The sequence below is a fragment of the Scyliorhinus torazame genome, chromosome 12 (genome assembly GCF_047496885.1).
Source record: "Scyliorhinus torazame isolate Kashiwa2021f chromosome 12, sScyTor2.1, whole genome shotgun sequence".
NCBI lineage: Eukaryota > Metazoa > Chordata > Chondrichthyes > Carcharhiniformes > Scyliorhinidae > Scyliorhinus > Scyliorhinus torazame.
This window is the reverse complement of record NC_092718.1, coordinates 9054727-9072373: the sequence shown is the minus strand read 5'-3', so window position 1 is coordinate 9072373 and position 17647 is coordinate 9054727. Positions and strand designations below refer to the sequence as shown.

At 54.1% G+C, this 17647-nt stretch overlaps 1 protein-coding gene across 1 annotated transcript in view; it reads right to left on the bottom strand.

The window, feature by feature from the left end:
- The window catches only part of LOC140387379 (ras-specific guanine nucleotide-releasing factor 1-like), a 220314-nt gene that overhangs the window by 81302 nt on the left and 121365 nt on the right, over positions 1-17647 (bottom strand). The window contains exons 5-7 of the mRNA XM_072470386.1: positions 4054-4307; positions 3145-3224; positions 324-517 (exon numbers count right to left, since the gene is read on the bottom strand). Of these exons, the coding sequence (XP_072326487.1) occupies positions 324-517; positions 3145-3224; positions 4054-4307 (528 nt within the window). The remainder of the gene's footprint in view (positions 1-323; positions 518-3144; positions 3225-4053; positions 4308-17647) is intronic.

The window sequence follows — 17647 nt, the reverse complement described above, 5'->3', positions numbered from 1 at the left end:
GTTTTCCTGGGCGTCGCACCCTCTTTGACAGCGGGATTCTTTGTTCCCGCCACTTGCCAATAGGATTTCCCATTGTGGCCCCCCCCCATGTCACTGGGAAACCCGCAGACGAGGGTGCGATGCCGACACAACAGAGAATCCCGCTGCAGATTTCTGTTCCGCCTTAGATACACCTTATAAATATAGGTCATGTTTAACAGATCCACTTCAGCAGTTGACTGTTATCCAGCAGGAGAAGAGCACAAGGATATAAATGCTTTCCTATATATTACTGTTACTGTGACCTTGCCGAACAGCCCCTACCCTGCGTCCTGCTGCTTCACCTGAAACATTGGGTAGGTCAGGAACGTCTCCAACGTTCTCTCTTCACAGTCCGGCTTTGCTTCGTATTGTTTAAGGAGTTTATCAAAGTCTCTGTTCTGTTTGCAACTGGCCAGGATCTGTAGGCTATACTGGTGATTCCTCACAAACTCCTGGTAGATGTTCAGCATTGGGAGGAGAATGTCGAACAGGTCAGCTGAAAGAAGTTCAGAAAAACGGGGTCAGCCACTTGGTTTAGCCCCCAGCTATAACTTTCATCTATAGCAAGAGTACAGAATGCAATAATGATAATAATCTTTGTCACAAGTAGGCTTACATCAACACTGCAATGAAGTTATTGTGAAAAGCCCCTAGTCGCCACATTCAGGCGCCTGTTCGGGTGCACAGAGGGAGAATTCAGAATGTCCAATTCACCTAACAGCACGTCCTTCGGAGCTTGTGGGAGGAAACCAGAGCACCCGGAGGAAACCCACGCAGACACGGGGAGAACGTGCAGACGCCGCACAGACAGTGACCCAAGCCGGGATTCGAACCTGGGACTCTGGTGCGGCGAAGCAACGGTGCTAACCACTGTGCTACCGTGCCATCCGTATCGTGATGGAAGGGAAGGATTCAAAATTCACATTATGGCTTCCACATGAATATATAAATCAGATTAAAAGATTGAACTGGATAAAAAAAGGAAGACTTGCATTTATAAAGCACACATCATGACTGCAGGTCACCCCAAAGCTCTTTAAAACCACAGAACTATTTGGGAGATATAGATTTCTTGGGATGTAGTTACTGGTAATGTGGCAGCCAATTTGTGTTTAGATCCCACGAACAAGGGATAAGGAGCAGATAATCTGTTTTACTGATGTCGTTATGAGCTAAATATTGGCCCCAGGATACTGGAGAAATGGGGGGGGGGGGGGGGAGATGGGGGACGGGGGTTGTGCGGGCATGTTGTGGGGAGTGTTGGCAGGTTGACCATGCTGAGTATATACAAAAATATGATTTTTGGGGCTGAAAAATGGCCTTGTATTATACGTCAGGTAAATTTACATGGTAACCTGAATTTTGCCCTCCTTGCTTCACAACCAGTGAAAAATGATCTAACACTTAATGAATCAATCCATCTTCGTGAATTTATACTGCAACATTTCCATAAATTTCACATTCTTCTTGTAATGATGCCCAACGCGATACATAACAGTCCATCCTTGGCCTATTTAAGGTCTCGCACAATTTCAACTTTGTCTCCTTGTAATTGTGTACTGTGCTCAGATGCAAAAACAAGAATCCCTTTTTTCTTAACCAATGGTTTTATCCACTTGCATTGCAACCTTTATTGACCCTTATAAATGCACAGATAGATTTATCTGCTTCATTTAAAATGTCACCATTTAAGGAGTAGGCTACCTTCTTCCAAATCTGTTACTTTCCAACTCTATTAATTCAGGTTTATCTGTCCAGGTATTGAACTGTAGTTGCCAACTATCATTGTATTGTTGTATGACAATGCTGGTCAAATATGGTGGGAATGGTGATGGGGGGGCGCAGAGGTGAAATTATCCCCGGGGGAGGTGGTCTCCATTGGAGAGGTTTGGGTGGGGCTGTCACTTCTTAGAGGGGGTCCCATGTCTGTGGGGAGATTCCAGTGTCCGTGGGGGTTTGCTGTGTCATTGAGTGGGGGGGGGTTCCTGTGTCTGTGAGGAAGGGCAGGTGGGGGCGGGGAGGGCTCCTGTGCCCTTAGGGAATTTCCTTTAAATTTTTATTTTAGATCAGGGCACCGAGCTGTCAGGAGCTGACGATGCTGAGCTGACGATGCTGATTCCGCCCGCCAGCATGACGTGGCGGGACCCGCCTCTTCACTTTCTTTTAAAGTGGTTAAAAACACGTCGGGAAATCCAGCACGGCAGCTGGCCGGCTGCCTTCCCCTTTTCCCGCCAGTGACAACGTATTGAATTCCACCCTTGATTCCTCCCCAAGTTTCCACCTTCTCTCCATGTGGCCACATACCTTTTCACCACCTGCGAGGTTCCGAGTGCTAAATGTTTCTTCGTTTGTACCTCAGCAAGGAGTGAAACAACGAGGACCGGAATTCTCTGGCCGTTGGGATTGTCTGATCCCGCTGGCAGTACACCCTGGCCTGCAGGATTCCCGGCAGCGTGGGGCGGCTTCAATGGGGAATCCCATTGACAAGCAGCAAGAGTGGAGAATCTCGCTGCCGGTGAATGGCGTACTGTCGAATAACACACAGGCTGGGGGAATGCAGAGGACACAATCTCAGACTAAAGGGACGATCCTTTAAAACTGAGATGAGGAGGAATTTCTTCAGCCAGAGGGGGGTGAATCTGTGGAATCTGTGGAACTCTTTGCTGCAGAAGGCTGTGGAGGCCTTTAAGACAGAGATAGATAGGTTCTTGATTAATAAGGGGATCAGGGCTTATGGGGAGAAGGCAGGAGAATGGGGATGAGAAAAATATCAGCCATGATTGAATGGCGGAGCAGACCCGATGGGCCGAGTGGACTAATTCTGCTCTTATGTCTTATGGTCTTATGGGACCAGAGATACCACCCCCCCCCGCCCCCCGACGTTTCATCCTGGATGCAGATTTACAGGTAGAAGAGCATCTGAACCCTGACTGCAGTGAAACTCTGTTTACTTGCCAACAACCTAACTTTCTGCTCTTACACGCTTATACTTCAGCAGCAGAACGATACATTGAGCATCAAACATTATCATTTTCATGCCCTCGCGAAGGCTCCAATTTCTCAGCGTCTCACTGGTAATCGTCTGGCTGTACAGAAATGAATGATGTAGTCTTCATACTTTACCTAATACTAATGTGGGCCAGCTGGATACACGAGCTTTGAGTCCTTGGTAAAATATTTGGTGCAAAAACATGATTGTTTCACTGTAAAAGGAGGAAAAAAATAAACAAAAAGAGAACAAAATTTGTGCTTATACAACCTCACTCTGTTTATCCCTCCTTGTTCAATAGACTCCCGACAACGCAGAAGGAGGCCATGAGGCCCATCAAGGCTACACCAATCCTTCGAAAGAGCACCCTACCGACGTCCACTCTCCCGCCCTATCCCCAGAACCCCATGTAACCTTTGGACACCAAGGGGCAATTTATCATGGCCAATCCACCTAACCTGCACATCTTTGGACTGTGGATGGAAACCGGAGCACCCGGAGAAAACCCACGCACACACAGGGAGTACGTGCAGACTCCGCACAGACAGTGACCCAAGCCGGCAATCGAACCCGGGACCCTGCCACTATGAGGCAGCAGTGCTAACCACTGTGCTGCCAGTAGAACCAATCTATCGCTGCTTATCTTACATCAACTTTCATAATCCCGAAGACCTCGATCAGGTCATTTCTTAATTCTTCCCAACTTCAGTGAACAACTCCCTCACTTCCCAAATGTATCTTTATAACCGTAACCCTGATAATATCCTGGTTCCACACTACCCCCATATCTCTGTCTATCATTTGTTCCCAAATCTACGCTGAATGACTGAATAAAACCCTGAGAAATAAATAAGAACATAAGAAATATAATGGGTGCCCAAAACTGAACACAACATCCTATCTTGGCCTAATTAATGTCTGATACCCATGCACCTCAGAAACACCCTGAAAATTCATAAATACTGTTACTCTGAAGTGCAGCCGTCACCCTTTCAGAATGTTTCAAACATCCACAGATCTTTCACAAATATTTTGCTGAATACCTGTTCAGAAAGATGCTGCTGACATCGTCGTGGGCCACGGGGGGTTTTTTGGAGCTGGCAGCCATCCTGAGAGGCCGGAGGAAGCAGTTAACCAGGATGTGGAGCTGCTGAACATACTCCGCTTCGGCCTCCAGCATGCTGAATACCACCTGGTTCCTCTTCCTCATGCTCTCTGCGTGAGGGGACCGGATGTAGTCCTGAATGATGGTCTTCCATTTCCTTCTGCATAGCCACCCTCGCAGGAAACTCTGCACCTATCAGGGGCAAAAGCACATCGTCAGCCATCCTGTGGGACAGGTGTACACAAAAGCCTTTCCTGCAATGCGTGGGAGGACTGGAATGTTTGTCAGAAAGAAGAGCATGTACTCATATTGCACCGTCCACAACACCAGGGCATCTGAAAGTGCCTTACAACCAATTGAATAATTTTTAAAGTGTAGTCACTTCCATACTTGTAGAAAATGGGTTTATTAGTTTATTAATAAGTTATAGCAAAAATCATATTCAAAAGCTTCTAAAGCATACTGTACCTTTTAGTGCCCTTATTGTGTCCCGAAGAACCAGTTTAGAAGTGGATCCTCCATCGAAAAGGAGGAGGTATTGGGTCTTTTAAAAGACATTAAGGTGAATAAGTCTCCTGGACTGGATGGGATTTACCCCAGAATACTGAGGGCAGCAAGGGAGGAAATTGCTGGAGCCTTGACTGACATCTTTGTATCCTCATTGGCTCCAGGTGAGATGCCAGAGGACTGGAGAATAGCTAGTGTGGTACCGCTGTTTAAGAAAGGTAGCAGAGATAATCCTGGAAACTATAGGCCGGTGAGCCTCACGTCGGTCGTAGGTAAGTTATTGGAGAGAATTCTCAGGGACAGGGTTTATACCCATTTGGAAACAAATGGACTCATTAGCGATAGACGGCACGGTTTTGTGAAGGGGAGGTCGTGCCTCACTAACTTGATCAAGTTTTTTGAGGAGGTAGCAAAGATGATTGATGAAGGGAGGGCGGTATAAAAGGTGAAGTCACACAGGATCAGAGGTGAGGTGGTAAGATGGATACAGAACTGGCCCGGCCACAGAAGGCAAAGGGTAGCAGTAGAAGAGTTAGGGGAACAGATAGGAGATTCCGTGGTCACGAACTAGACTCCCGGAAGGTATGTTGCCTTCTGGGTGCCAGGGTCAGGGATGTCTCGGATCGAGTCTACAGGATTCTTATGGGGGAGTGGAAGGACCCAGAAGTCGAGGTGCACATCGGCACCAACAACATAGCTAAGGAAAGGGATGAAGATCTAAAAGGTGATTTTAGGGAGTTACGTTGGAAGCTAAAGAGCAGGACAAGCAGAGTAATAATCTCAGGATTGCTAGCGGTGCTACATGCAAGTGAGGCAAGGAACAGAGAGCGAGTGCAGCTGAACACGTGGCTACAGGGCTGGTGCAGTAGGGAAGGCTTCAGATATGTGGATCATTGGGATATCTTCTGGGGAAGGTGGGACCTGTACGTAAAGGACGGATTGCACCTAAACTGGAGGGGCACCAATATCCTGGGTGGGAGGTTTGCTGGAGCCCTTCAGGAGGGTTTAAACTAGTTTAGCGGGGGATGGGAATCAGGGGCGAGATTCTCCGACCCCCCGCCGGGTCGGAGAATCGCCGGGGGCTGGCGTGAATCCCGCCTCAGCCGGTTGCCGAATTCTCCGGCACCGGAGATTCGGCGGGGGTGGGAATCGCGCCGCGCCGCTTGGCGGGCCCCCCCCCCCCCCCCGCGATTCTCCGGCCCGGATGTGCCGAAGTCCCGCTGCTAGAATGCCTGTCCCGCCTGCGTGGATTAAATCACCTCTCTGACCGGCGGGACAAGGCGGCGCGGGCGGGCTCCGGGGTCCTGGGGGGGGCGCGGGGCGATCTGGCCCTGGGGGGGTGCCCCCACGGAGGCCTGGCCCGCGATCGGGGCCCACCAATCTGCGGGCGGGCCTGTGCCGTGGGGGCACTCTTTTCCTTCCGACTTCGCCACGGTCTCCACCATGGCGCAGGCGGAAGAGACTCTCTCCACAGCGCATGCACCGCCCGGAGATGTCATTTTCGCGCCAGCTGGCGGGGCACCAAAGGCCTTTTCCGTCAGCTGGTAGGGCGGAAATCAGTCCGGCGCGGGCCTAGCCCCTCAAGGTTAGGGCTCGGCCCCCCAAGATGCGGATGATTCCACACCTTTGGGGCGGCGCGATGCCGGACTGATTAGCGCCGTTTTTGGCGCCGGTCGGGGGACATCGCGCCGATACTGGAGAATTTCGTCCCAGAGCTGTGGATCAGAGACTAGGGTAGTTGTTGAACAGGCAGAAATAGAATGCAGCAAGTCTGTGAGGAAGGATAGACAGTTGATAGGGCAAAGTTGCACTCAGTGGAATGGGTTAAAGTGTGTCTGTTTCAATGCAAGGAGTGTCAGGAATAAGGGAGATGAACTTAGAGCATGGATCAGTACTTGGAACTACGATGTTGTGGCCATTACGGAGATATGGATTTCACAGGGGCAGGAATGGTTGTTATATGTTCCGGGGTTTAGGTGTTTTAAGAAGAATAGAGAGGGAGGTAAAAGAGGAGGGGGAGTGGCACTGTTAATTAGGGAGTGCACGGCAGCACGGTGGCGCAGTGGGTTAGCCCTGCAGCCTCACGGCGCCGAGGTCCCAGGTTCGATCCCGGCTCTGGGTCACCGTCCATGTGGAGTTTGCACATTCTCCCCGTGTTTGCGTGGGTTTCGCCCCCATAACCCAAAGATGTGCAGGGTAGGTGGATTGGCCACGCCAAATTGCCCCTTAATTGGAAAAAATTAACTGGGTACTCTAAAGTTATATTTAAAAAAAAAATAGGGAGTGCATCACAGCTGCAGAAAAGGAGGTAGTTGAGGAGGGTTTGTCCACTGAGTCAGTATGGGTGGAAGTCAGAAACAAGAAAGGAGCAGTCACTATGGGGAGTTTTCTATAGACCCCCCAATAGCAGCAGAGAGATAGAGGAACAGATTGGGCGGCAGATCTTGGAAAAGTGCAGAAGTAACAGAGTTGTTGTCATGGTGACTTCAACTTCCCTAATATTGGCTGGAACCTCCTTAGTGGTTTGGATGGAGCAGATTTTGTCAGGTGTGTCCAGGAAGGATTCCTGACTCAATATGTAGATAGGCCGACTGGGGGGGGCATATTGGATTTGGTGCTCGGCAATGAACCAGGCCAGGTGTCACGGACGGGATTCTCTACGCACGGGCCGGGTTGGAGAATTCCCGCGACCGGCGCGAATCACACCACGCCGCCCCGATGCCAGCACAAGATTTTCCGCAGAGCGAAGAATCGGCGCCATTGGCGCCGGCGTGGTTGGCGCGGTGCTGGTCGCGGGCCGCTCTACGCGGCTGGCCCGCCGATTCTCTGCCCAGGATGGGCCGAGCGGCCGTCGTGAAAACGGCAAGTCCCTCCGGCGCCGTCCACACCTGCTCTCAGCCGGCGGGCCCTCGGTGTGGAAGGGTTGGGGGGGTGGCCTGTGCGGGGAGGGGGATCCGACCCCGGGGGGCGGGGGGGCCTCCGATGTGGCCTGGCCGATCGGTGGGCTGGCCTCTCTGGCTGGGGGCGTCCTTTCCTATGCGCCGGCCCCTGTAGTCCTGCGCCGTGTTGCGTCGGTGCCGGCGCGTTGAAGGAAGCCACGGCGCATGCGCGGATCCCGCGGCGCCCAGTTCGTGCCGGGATCAGCAGCTGGAGCAGCGTTAACCGCTCCAGTGCCGTGCTGGCCCCTGTAGGGACCAGAATTAGTCGTGGGGTCGGCCTGTTCATGCCGTCGTTAAACGCGACGGCGTTTACGACGGCGTGGACACTCTTCCACGGGATTAGAGAATCCTGCCCCCTATGTCTCGGTGGGAGACCATTTTGGTGACAGTGACCACAATTCCTTGACCTTTATCATAGTCACGGAGAGGGATAGGAACAGACAGTATGGGAAGGTATTTAATTGGGGGAGGGGAAATTATACTGTTATCAGACAGGAGCTGAGGAGCATAAAGTGGGAACAATTGTTCTTGGGGAAATGCACAACAGTAATGTGGGGATTGTTTAAGGAGCACTTGCTGCGAGTGCTGGATAGTTTTGTCCCACTGAGAGAAGGAAGGAATGGTAAGGTGCAGGAGCCTTGGATGACAAGAGAAGTGAAGCTTCTAGTCAAGAGGAAGAAGGAAGTTTATGTAAGGTTGAGGAAGCAGCGATCTGGCACAGCTCTAGAGGGTTACATGGTAACCAGGAAGGAACTCAAAAATGGACTTTGGAGAGCTAGAAGGGGGCATGAAAAAGGATTAAGGAAAACCCCAAGGCGTTCTACACTTATGTGAGAAATAAGAGGATGATCAGAGTGAGAGTAGGGCCGATCAGGGATAGTGGAGGGAACTTGTGCCTAGAGTCTGAGGAGGTAGGGGAGGCCCTAAATGAATACTTTGCTTCAGTATTCACTAGAGAGAGGGACCTTGTTGCCCATGAGAACAGTGTGAACCAGGTTAATAGACTCAAACAGGTTGATATTAAGAAGGAAGATGTGCTGGAAATTTTGAAAAGCATCCGGATAGATAAGCGGTTAACAGGGGGTTGAGTTTAAGAGCTGTGAGGTTACGCTGCAACTGTACAAGACCTTAGTTAGACCACATTTGGAGTATTGTGTGCAGTTCTGGTCACCTCATTATAGGAAGGATGTGGAAACATTGGGAAGGGTGCAAAGGAGATTTACCAGGATGCTGCCTGGATTGGTGGGTGGGTCTTATGAGGAAAGGTTGAGGGAGCTGAGACTTTTCTCATTGGAGTGAAGGAGGATGAGAGGTGACTTAACTGAGGTGTATAAGGTGATGAGAGGGATAGATAGCGACTTTTTCCTCGGGTGGATGTAGCTGTTACAAGGGGGCATAACTATAAGGTTCATGGTGGAAGATATAGGCGGGATGTCAGAGGTAGGTTCTTTACTCAGAGAGTGGTTGGGGTGTGGAACGCACTCCCAGCTATGGTCGTGGAGTCGGACACTAGGAACATTCATGCGGTTATTGGATAGGCACATGGGGCGGGATTCTCCGACCCCCCCCGCCGGGTCGGAGAATCGCCAGGGGTCGGCATGAATCCCGCCCCCGCCATCCTCCAAATTCCCCGGGCACCCAAAAATCGGCCCGGCATGAGTCGCGCCGCCCGCTTCTGAGAATGGCGGGGTCCGGCGCGACTCAATGGGCCCCGGGGCTGCCCGAATTCTCCGGCCCGCGGTGGGCCAAAGTCCCGCCCGTCTTTTGCCGGTCCTGCTGGCGTAAATTGGAGTAGGTCCCTTACCGGCGGAGCGGGTGGCCTCCGGGGCTCTTGGGGGGGCGCGGGGGGATCTGGCCCCGGGAGGTGCCCCCTCGGTGGCCTGGCCCGCTATCGGGTCCCCCCGAATCACGGGCGGGCTGTGCCGTGGGGGCACTCTATCCTTCTGCACCGAGGCTGTACCGGTCCGCTATTCCCGGTACGGACGCGAAGCCCTTTGCGCATGCGCGGGGATGATGCCAGCACGTGCTGGCGCTCCTGCGCATGCGCCAACTCGCGCCGGCCGGCGGAGGCCCTTCGGCGCCGGTTGGCGTGGCGCCAAGCCCCTTTCCCGCCGGCCGACGGGGCGCAAACCACTCCGGGGCGGGCCTAGCCCCTGAAGGCGCGGAGGATTCCGCACCTTTGGGGCGGCCCGACGCCAGAGTGGTTCACGCCACTCCGTCCCGCCGGGACCCCCGGCCCGCCGGGCAGTGGAGAATCCCACCCATGGAGTGCACTAGAATGATTGGGAGTAGGTTGATTTGATCTTAATTTCAGACTAGTTCGGCACAACATCGTGGGCCAAGGGCCTGGACTGTGCCGTACAGTTCTATGTTCTATACTCTATGTTCTAAGTCCCCCGGGCCTGACGGGATATACCCAAGGTTACTACGGGAAGCGAGGGAGGAGATTGCTGCACCTTTGGCGATGATCTTTGCATCCTCACTCTCCACTGGAGTAGTACCGGATGATTGGAGGGAGGCGAATGTTGTTCCCCTGTTCAAGAAAGGGAACAGGGAAATCCCCGGGAATTACAGACCCATCAGTCTTATGTCTGTGGTGAGCAAAATTATGGAAAGGCTTCTGAGAGATAAGGGCGGGATTCTCCTGGAACTGGCCGGATGGCCTGACGCCGGTGCCAATAGCGGCGTGAACCACTCTGGTGTCGGGCCGACCAGAAGGTGCGGAATCCTCCGCACTTCCGGGGGCTAGGCTGGCGTCAGAGGGGTCGGCGCCCCGCCAACCGGCGGTGAAGGGCTGCCGTGAGTTGGCGCATGCGCAGAACCAACGGCGCGTTTCCTGTGCATGCACGGACCAGCTGGCGTCTTTCCTGCGCATGCGCAGGGGGGGGTTCTTCTCCACGCCGGCCATGTCGGAGCCCTCAGAGGTCGGCGCGGAAGGAAAGAGTGCCTAAACGGCACAGGCCCGCCCGCAGATTGGTGGTCCCCAATCGCGGGCCAGGCCACCGTTGGGACCCCCCCCCCCCCCCCCCACCGAGGACACACCTAACCGGCCTCCAAGCCAGATCCCGCCGTGACGGACCATGTCCATTTCACGCCGGCGGGTCTGGCCAGGAAACGACGGCAGCTTGGCCCATATCGGCCCAGAGAATTGCCGGGGGGGCCGCTGCCAACGGTTCCCGACTGGCCGGCGCGGCATAAACCCCGCCCGAAAACCAGCGGCGGAGAATACGGCAGCCGGCATTGGAGCGGCAGGGTGGGATTCGCGCCCCCCCCCGGGGATTCTCCGACCCGGCCAGGGGTTGGAGAATCCCGAAAGAAACATAGTTTGATTAAAGATAGTCAGCATGGCTTTGTGAGGGGCAGGTCATGCCTCACAAGCCTCATTGAATTCTTTGAGGATGTGATGAGACACATTGATGAATGTCGGGCAGTGGATGTGGTGTATATGGATTTCAGTAAGGCATTTGATAAGGTTCCCCATGGTAGGTTCATTCAGAAAGTTAGGGGCATGGGATACAGGGAAATTTGGCGGTCTGGATACAGAATTGGCTGGCCGAAAGGTGGTAGTGGATAGAAAGTATTCCGCCTGGAGGTCGGTGACCAGTGGTGTCCCGCAGGGATCTGTTTTGGGACCTCTGCTCTTTGTGGTTTTTATAAATGACTTGGATGAGGAAGTGGAAGGGTGGGTTAGTAAGTTTGCCGATGACACGAAGGTTGGGGGAGTTGTAGATAGTGTTGAGGTCTGTTGCAGGTTACAACAGGACATTGATAGGATGCAGAGCTGGGCTGAGAAGGGGCAGATAGAGTTCATAGAACATAGAACATAGAACATTACAGCGCAGTACAGGCCCTTCGGCCCTCGATGTTGCGCCGACCTGTGAAACCATTCTAAAGCCCATCTACACTATTCCCTTATTGTCCATATGTCTATAAATGTGAAGTGATTCATTTTGGAAGGTCGATTTGAATGCTGAATACAGGGTTAAAGGTAGGATTCTTGGAAGTGTGGAGGGACAGAGGGATCTTGGGGTCCACGAGCATAGATCCCTCAAAGCTGCCACCCAGGTTGATGTTGTTGTAAAGAAGGCATATGGGGTGGGATTCTCCTACCCCCCACCGGGCCGGAGAATCACCAGGGGGCGGCGTCAATCTCGCCCCGCTGCCCCGACGCCGGCTGCCGGATTCTCTGGCGCTGGTTTTCCGGCGGGGGCGGAAATCGCGCCGCGCCCATCGGGGGCCGTTGGCAGCGGCCCAGCCCTGGCAATTCTCCGGCCCGCGATGGGCCGGGTGGCCACCCGTCTTCGGCGGGTCCCGCCGGCGTAAAATACACCAGGTCCCGTACCGGCGGGACCCGACTCTGCGGGCGGCCTGCAGAGTCCTCGGGGAGGCGCGGGGGGGGGGGATCTGGCCCCGGGAGGGGCCCCCACGGTGGCCTGGCCCGCGATCGGGGCCCACCGATCCGCGGGCGGGCCTGTGCCGTGGGAGCACTCTTTCCCTACGCACTGGCCGGTGTAACAGTCTGCCAAGACCGGCACGGAGAAGAACCCTCTGTGCATGGGCTGGGATCACGGCAGCACATGCTGGCGCTCCCGCGCATGCGCCAACTCGCACCAGGATTCCGCACCTTCTGGGCGGCCCGACGCCTGCGTGGTTCACGACACTCCTCGGCACCAGTACGGCCCGTCCTGCCGGATAGCGGAGAATCCCGCCCATGGTGTGTTGGCTTTCATTAACAGGGGGATTGAGTTTAAGAGCCACAAAGTTTTGCTGCAGCTTTATAAAACCTTGGTTAGACCACACTTGGAATATTGTGTCCGGTTCTGGTCGCCTCATTATAGGAAGGATGTGGATGCTTTGGAGAGGGTACAGAGGAGATTTACCAGGATGCTGCCTGGACTGGAGGGAATGTCTTATGAAGAAAGGTTGAGGGAGCTAGGGCTTTTCTCACTGGAGCGAAGAAGGCAGAGAGGTGACTTGATAGAGGTGTACAAGGTGATGAGAGGCATGGATAGAGTGGATAGCCAGAGACTTTTCCCCAGGGTGGAAATGGCTGTCACGAGGGGACATAATTTTAAGGTGATTGGAGGAAGGTATCGGGGAGATGTCAGAGGTTCTTTACACAGAGAGTGGTGGGTGCGTGGAATGCACTGACAGCAGTGGTGGTGGAGTCAGAGTCATTCGGGACATTTAAGCGACTCTTGGACAGGCACATGGACAGCAGTAAATTGAAGGGGTGTAGGTTAGGTTGATCTTAGATTGGGATAAATGGCCGGCACAACATCGTGGGCCGAAGGGCCTGTACTGTGCTCTACTGTTCTATGTTCTATGTAGAAGGGTGTTTTTCTGAATGGAAGGTTGTGACTAGTGGTGTTCCACAGGGACCTGTGCTTGGGCCTATGTTGTTTATAGTGTACATAAACGATTTGGAGGAAAATGTAGCCGGTTTAATTTGTAAGTTCGTGTGGTATTATAGGTATTACGGTACCTGATAGGCGAAAGCACCATTGGTGGAAACTGTATGTTTTCTATTGGTTGGGATGTATGGTAGTTCCGCCCTGCTAGGCGGGGTATAAGAGCCCGTGCCACCCCAGCAGCCTTCATTCTGTACCTGAGCTGCTGGGGGAAACGTCTAGCTTATTAAAGCCTTCAGTTGGACTACAACCTCGCTTTAGTGGTCATTGATCGTGCATCAATTTAATAAGCTAGTTTTTTAAGAAGAAAGGATGGAGCTCCGAATCAAGCCGGAGTGTCTGCAACTCAGCCCCCACGCGGCGAACTCAGCGGCAATCTTTAAGCACTGGCTGACATGCTTTAAAGGGTATCTCGGGGCGGCCGAAAACACACCCAAGGGAGAGCAGAAACTGCACGTCCTGCACTCAAGGGTGAGCCCGGAGATTTACACCCTCATCGAGGAAGCGGAAGACTTCGATGCAGCAATAGAGCTGCTAAAAGGACACTATATTCGCCCGGTAAACCAGGTCTACGTCCAGCACCTGCTTGCAACAAGGCGACAAACCCCTGGGGAATCGCTGGAGGAATTCTACCGCGCACTCCTGGTGTTGGGAAGAAGCTGCAGCTGCCCGCAGGTTTCGGCGAGCGAACACACGGAACTCTTAGTCCGGGACGCTTTCGTGGCAGGTATGCTATCTTCACAAATCCACCAGCGTCTGTTAGAAAAGGACACCCTGGGTCTCAGGGAGGCACGGGCCCTTACAGGCTCCGTGGACGTGGCCTCCAGGAACGCCCGCGCTTACGTTCCCGACCGCGCGGCAGCCCCCTGGGCAGCGTGGAACCCTTCTGCGGCCGACCCCAAGACTTCCCCCATTCCCCAACAGGTCTGCGCTGCAAGGTGGCCTGGCAACCCCGAGGGGCCCCGATGCCACTTTAGAGGGCAGGCCAAGCACCCCCGGCAGCGCTGCCCGGCCCGCGCATCCGCCTGCAAGGGATGCGGCAAAAAGGGCCATTTCATGGGGGTATGTCAAGCCCGTGCGGTTGCCGCGGTCTCCAGCGGCGAATGCGGACCGCCACCACAAACCTCTCCATGGGCCCCGTGCGGCCAGCGGTCGCCGCCATCTTCATATTCCAAGGCCACGTGCGGACCCCGGGTGCCGCCATCTTGTCCTGCGGACGCCACGTTGGAGGGATGGGCGCCGCCGTTTTGTGCACTCCCAGCCATGTGCGACCAATGGGAGCTGCCATCTTGGATGAACCCCCAGGACCCCAGCTCGGCTGACCACACACTGCCCGAAGAGAACACTCAACTGCTGCGATTAGCCTCGGTGACTCTGGATCAGTCTCGGCCTCGAACACTCTCAACTGCTACGACAACCGTATTCATCAATGGGCACGAGACGTCCTGCCTAATCGACTCTGGGAGCACGGAGAGCTTCATACACCCCGACACGGTAAGGCGCTGTTCTCTCCTCATCCACCCCATTAATAAAAAAATCTCCCTGGCCTCCGGTTCACACTCAGTGGAGATAAAGGGGTTTTGTGTAGCAAACCTCACAGTCCAGGGAAGGGAGTTCAAACATTTCCGTCTCTACGTCCTTCCCCACCTCTGCGCAGCTACACTCCTGGGTTTAAACTTCCAATGTAACCTTCAAAGTCTGACCTTCAAATTCGGCGGCCCTATACCCCCCCTGACTGTCTGCAGCCTCGCGATCCTTAAGGTCGACCCGCCTTCCCTGTTTGCGAACCTCACCCCGGATTGCAAATCCTTTGCCACCAGGAGCAGACGGTACAGTGCCCAGAACCGGATCTTTATTAGGTCAGAGGTTCAAAAGCTACTGAGGGAAGGGGTCATTGAAGCCAGTAACAGCCCCTGGAGAGCTCAAGTCGTGGTGGTAAAGACCGGGGAGAAGCATAGGATGGTCATCGACGACATTCAGACCATCAACAGGTTTACGCAGCTGGACGCATACCCTCTCCCCCGCATATCGAACCTGGTAAACAGGATCGTGCATTATAAGGTCTTCTCTACGGTGGATCTCAAGTCCGCCTACCACCAGCTCCCCATCCGTACTAGTGACCGCACATACACTGCCTTTGAGGCAGATGGGCGGCTCTATCACTTCTTAAGGGTTCCCTTCGGTGTCACCAATGGGGTCTCGGTCTTCCAGCGCGAAGATGGACCGAATGGTTGACCGGTACAGTTTACGGGCAACATTCCCGTATCTCGATAATGTCACCATCTGCGGCCACGACTAGCAGGACCACGACACCAACCTCCAAAAAATTTTCCAGACCGCTAAAATCCTTAACCTTACATACAACAAGGATAAATGCGTGTTTAGCACCGACCGCCTAGTCATCCTCGGCTACGTAGTGCGAAATGGAGTTATAGGCCCCGACCCTGAACGCATGCGCCCCCTTATGGTGTTCCCACTCCCTCACTGCTCCAAGGCCCTGAAACGTTGCCTGTTTTTTTTTAGCTACTACGCCCAGTGGGTCCCCAACTACGCGGACAAGGCCCATCCTCTGATCCAATCCACAGCTTTTCCCCTGTCGATAGAGGCCCGCCAGGCCTTCAGCCGCATCAAAGCAGACATTGCAAAGGCCACGATGCATGCCATCGACGAGTCCCTCCCCTTCCAGCTCGAGAGCGATGCGTCCGACGTAGCTCTGGCGGCCACCCTCAACCAAACGGGCAGACCCGTGGCCTTCTTCTCCCGTACCCTCCATGCTTCCGAAATCTGCCACTCCTCAGTCGAAAAGGAGGCCCAGGCCATAGTAGAAGCTGTGCGACATTGGAGGCATTACCTGGCCGGCAGGAGATTCACTCTCCTCACGGACCAACGGTCAGTTGCTTTCATGTTCGATAATGCACAGCGGGGCAAGATAAAAAACGACAAGATCTTGCGGTGGAGGATCAAACTCTCCACCTACAGCTACGAGATCTTGTATCGCCCGGGAAGCTAAATGAGCCTCCTGACACCCTGTCCCGCGGCACATGTGCCACCGCACAAGTGGACCGCCTCCGAGCCCTCCACGAGGACCTCTGCCACCCGGGGGTCACTCGCTTTTTCAATTTTGTCAAGACCCGCAACCTGCCCTACTCCATCGAGGAGATCAGGACAGCCACCAGGCACTGCCAAATCTGCGCGGAGTGCAAACCGCACTTCTACCGACCAGAGAAAGCGCATCTGATAAAGGCTTCCCGTCCCTTTGAACGCCTCAGCATGGACTTCAAAGGCCCCCTCCCCTCCACTGACTGCAACACGTACTTCCTGACCGTGATTGACGAGTACTCCCGGTTCCCATTCGCCATCCCCTGCCCCGACGTGACCGCAACCACCGTCATCAAGGCCCTCCATAGCATCTTTGCACTGTTTGGGTTCCCCGCTTACATGCACAGTGATAGGGGGTCCTCCTTTATGAGCGACGAACTGCGTCAATTCCTGCTCAGCAAGGGCATCGCCTCGAGCAGGACGACCAGTTACAACCCCCGGGGTTACGGAAAGGTAGAGAGAGAGAATGGAACGGTCTGGACGACCCTCCTACTGGCCCTACGGTCCCAGTCTCCCGCTGGCAAGAAGTCCTCCCGGATGCCCTCCACTCCATCCAGTCACTGCTTTGTATGACCGCCAATCAGACACCTCACGAACGCCTCCTTGTCTTCCCTAGGAGGTCCTCCTCTCGGACCTCGCTCCTGACCTGACTAGCCGCATCCGGACCCATCCTGCTCCGAAAACACGTGCGGGCGCACAAGTCGGACCTGTTGGTCGAGAGGGTCCATCTGCTCCATGCTAACCCCCAGTACGCCTACGTGGCGTATCCCGACGGCCGACAAGATACGGTCTCCCTACGGGACCTGCCACCCGCCGGAACCCCGCGCACATCCCAGCCACCAGTCCCATCCTCCCCTCCACCGCAGCACCTTACAGGAGGATCGGTCCTTCCGCCGGCCCCGTCTAGTCCCCCCCACCCACCGACGCCCCCCGCAGGCGCTCCCTTCCCAGGTCAACCATTTTCCCCACCAGCGCCGTCTAGGGGCGTCGAAGCTGCCATGGAGATCGAAGCCACAGAGTCACAGACGCCCGAGCCTCCACGGGAGTCACCACCGAAACTGCGATGATCACAGAGGATGACCAGGGCCCCCGATCGACTGATTGCTTCATTTTAAAGTGTATAGTTAATTATGAATCATAAATTGTAAAGAGTAAATAGAATTGTAAATAGTTACAAAACGCTGTACGGAGGTATTACGGTGCCTCCATAACTAATTATACCACGTTGCCATGTTTTGTCATTTCAGGCCACCACCCCCGCCGGACTCTTTTTTTAACAGGGGGTGAATGTGGTATTACAGTACCTGATAGGCTAAAGCACCATTGGTAGAAACTGTATGCTTTCTAATGGTTAGAATGTATGATAGCTCCGCCCTGCTAGGCGGGGTATAAAAGCCCGTGCCGCCCCAACAGCCTTCATTCTGTACCTGAGCTGCTGGGGGAAACATCTAGCTTATTAAAGCCTTCAGTTGGACTACAACCTCGCTTTAGTGGTCATTGATTGTGCATCAGTTCGCAGGTGACGTCAAGGTTGCTGGAGTGTCAGATAGTGTTGAGGATTGTCAGAAGATACAGC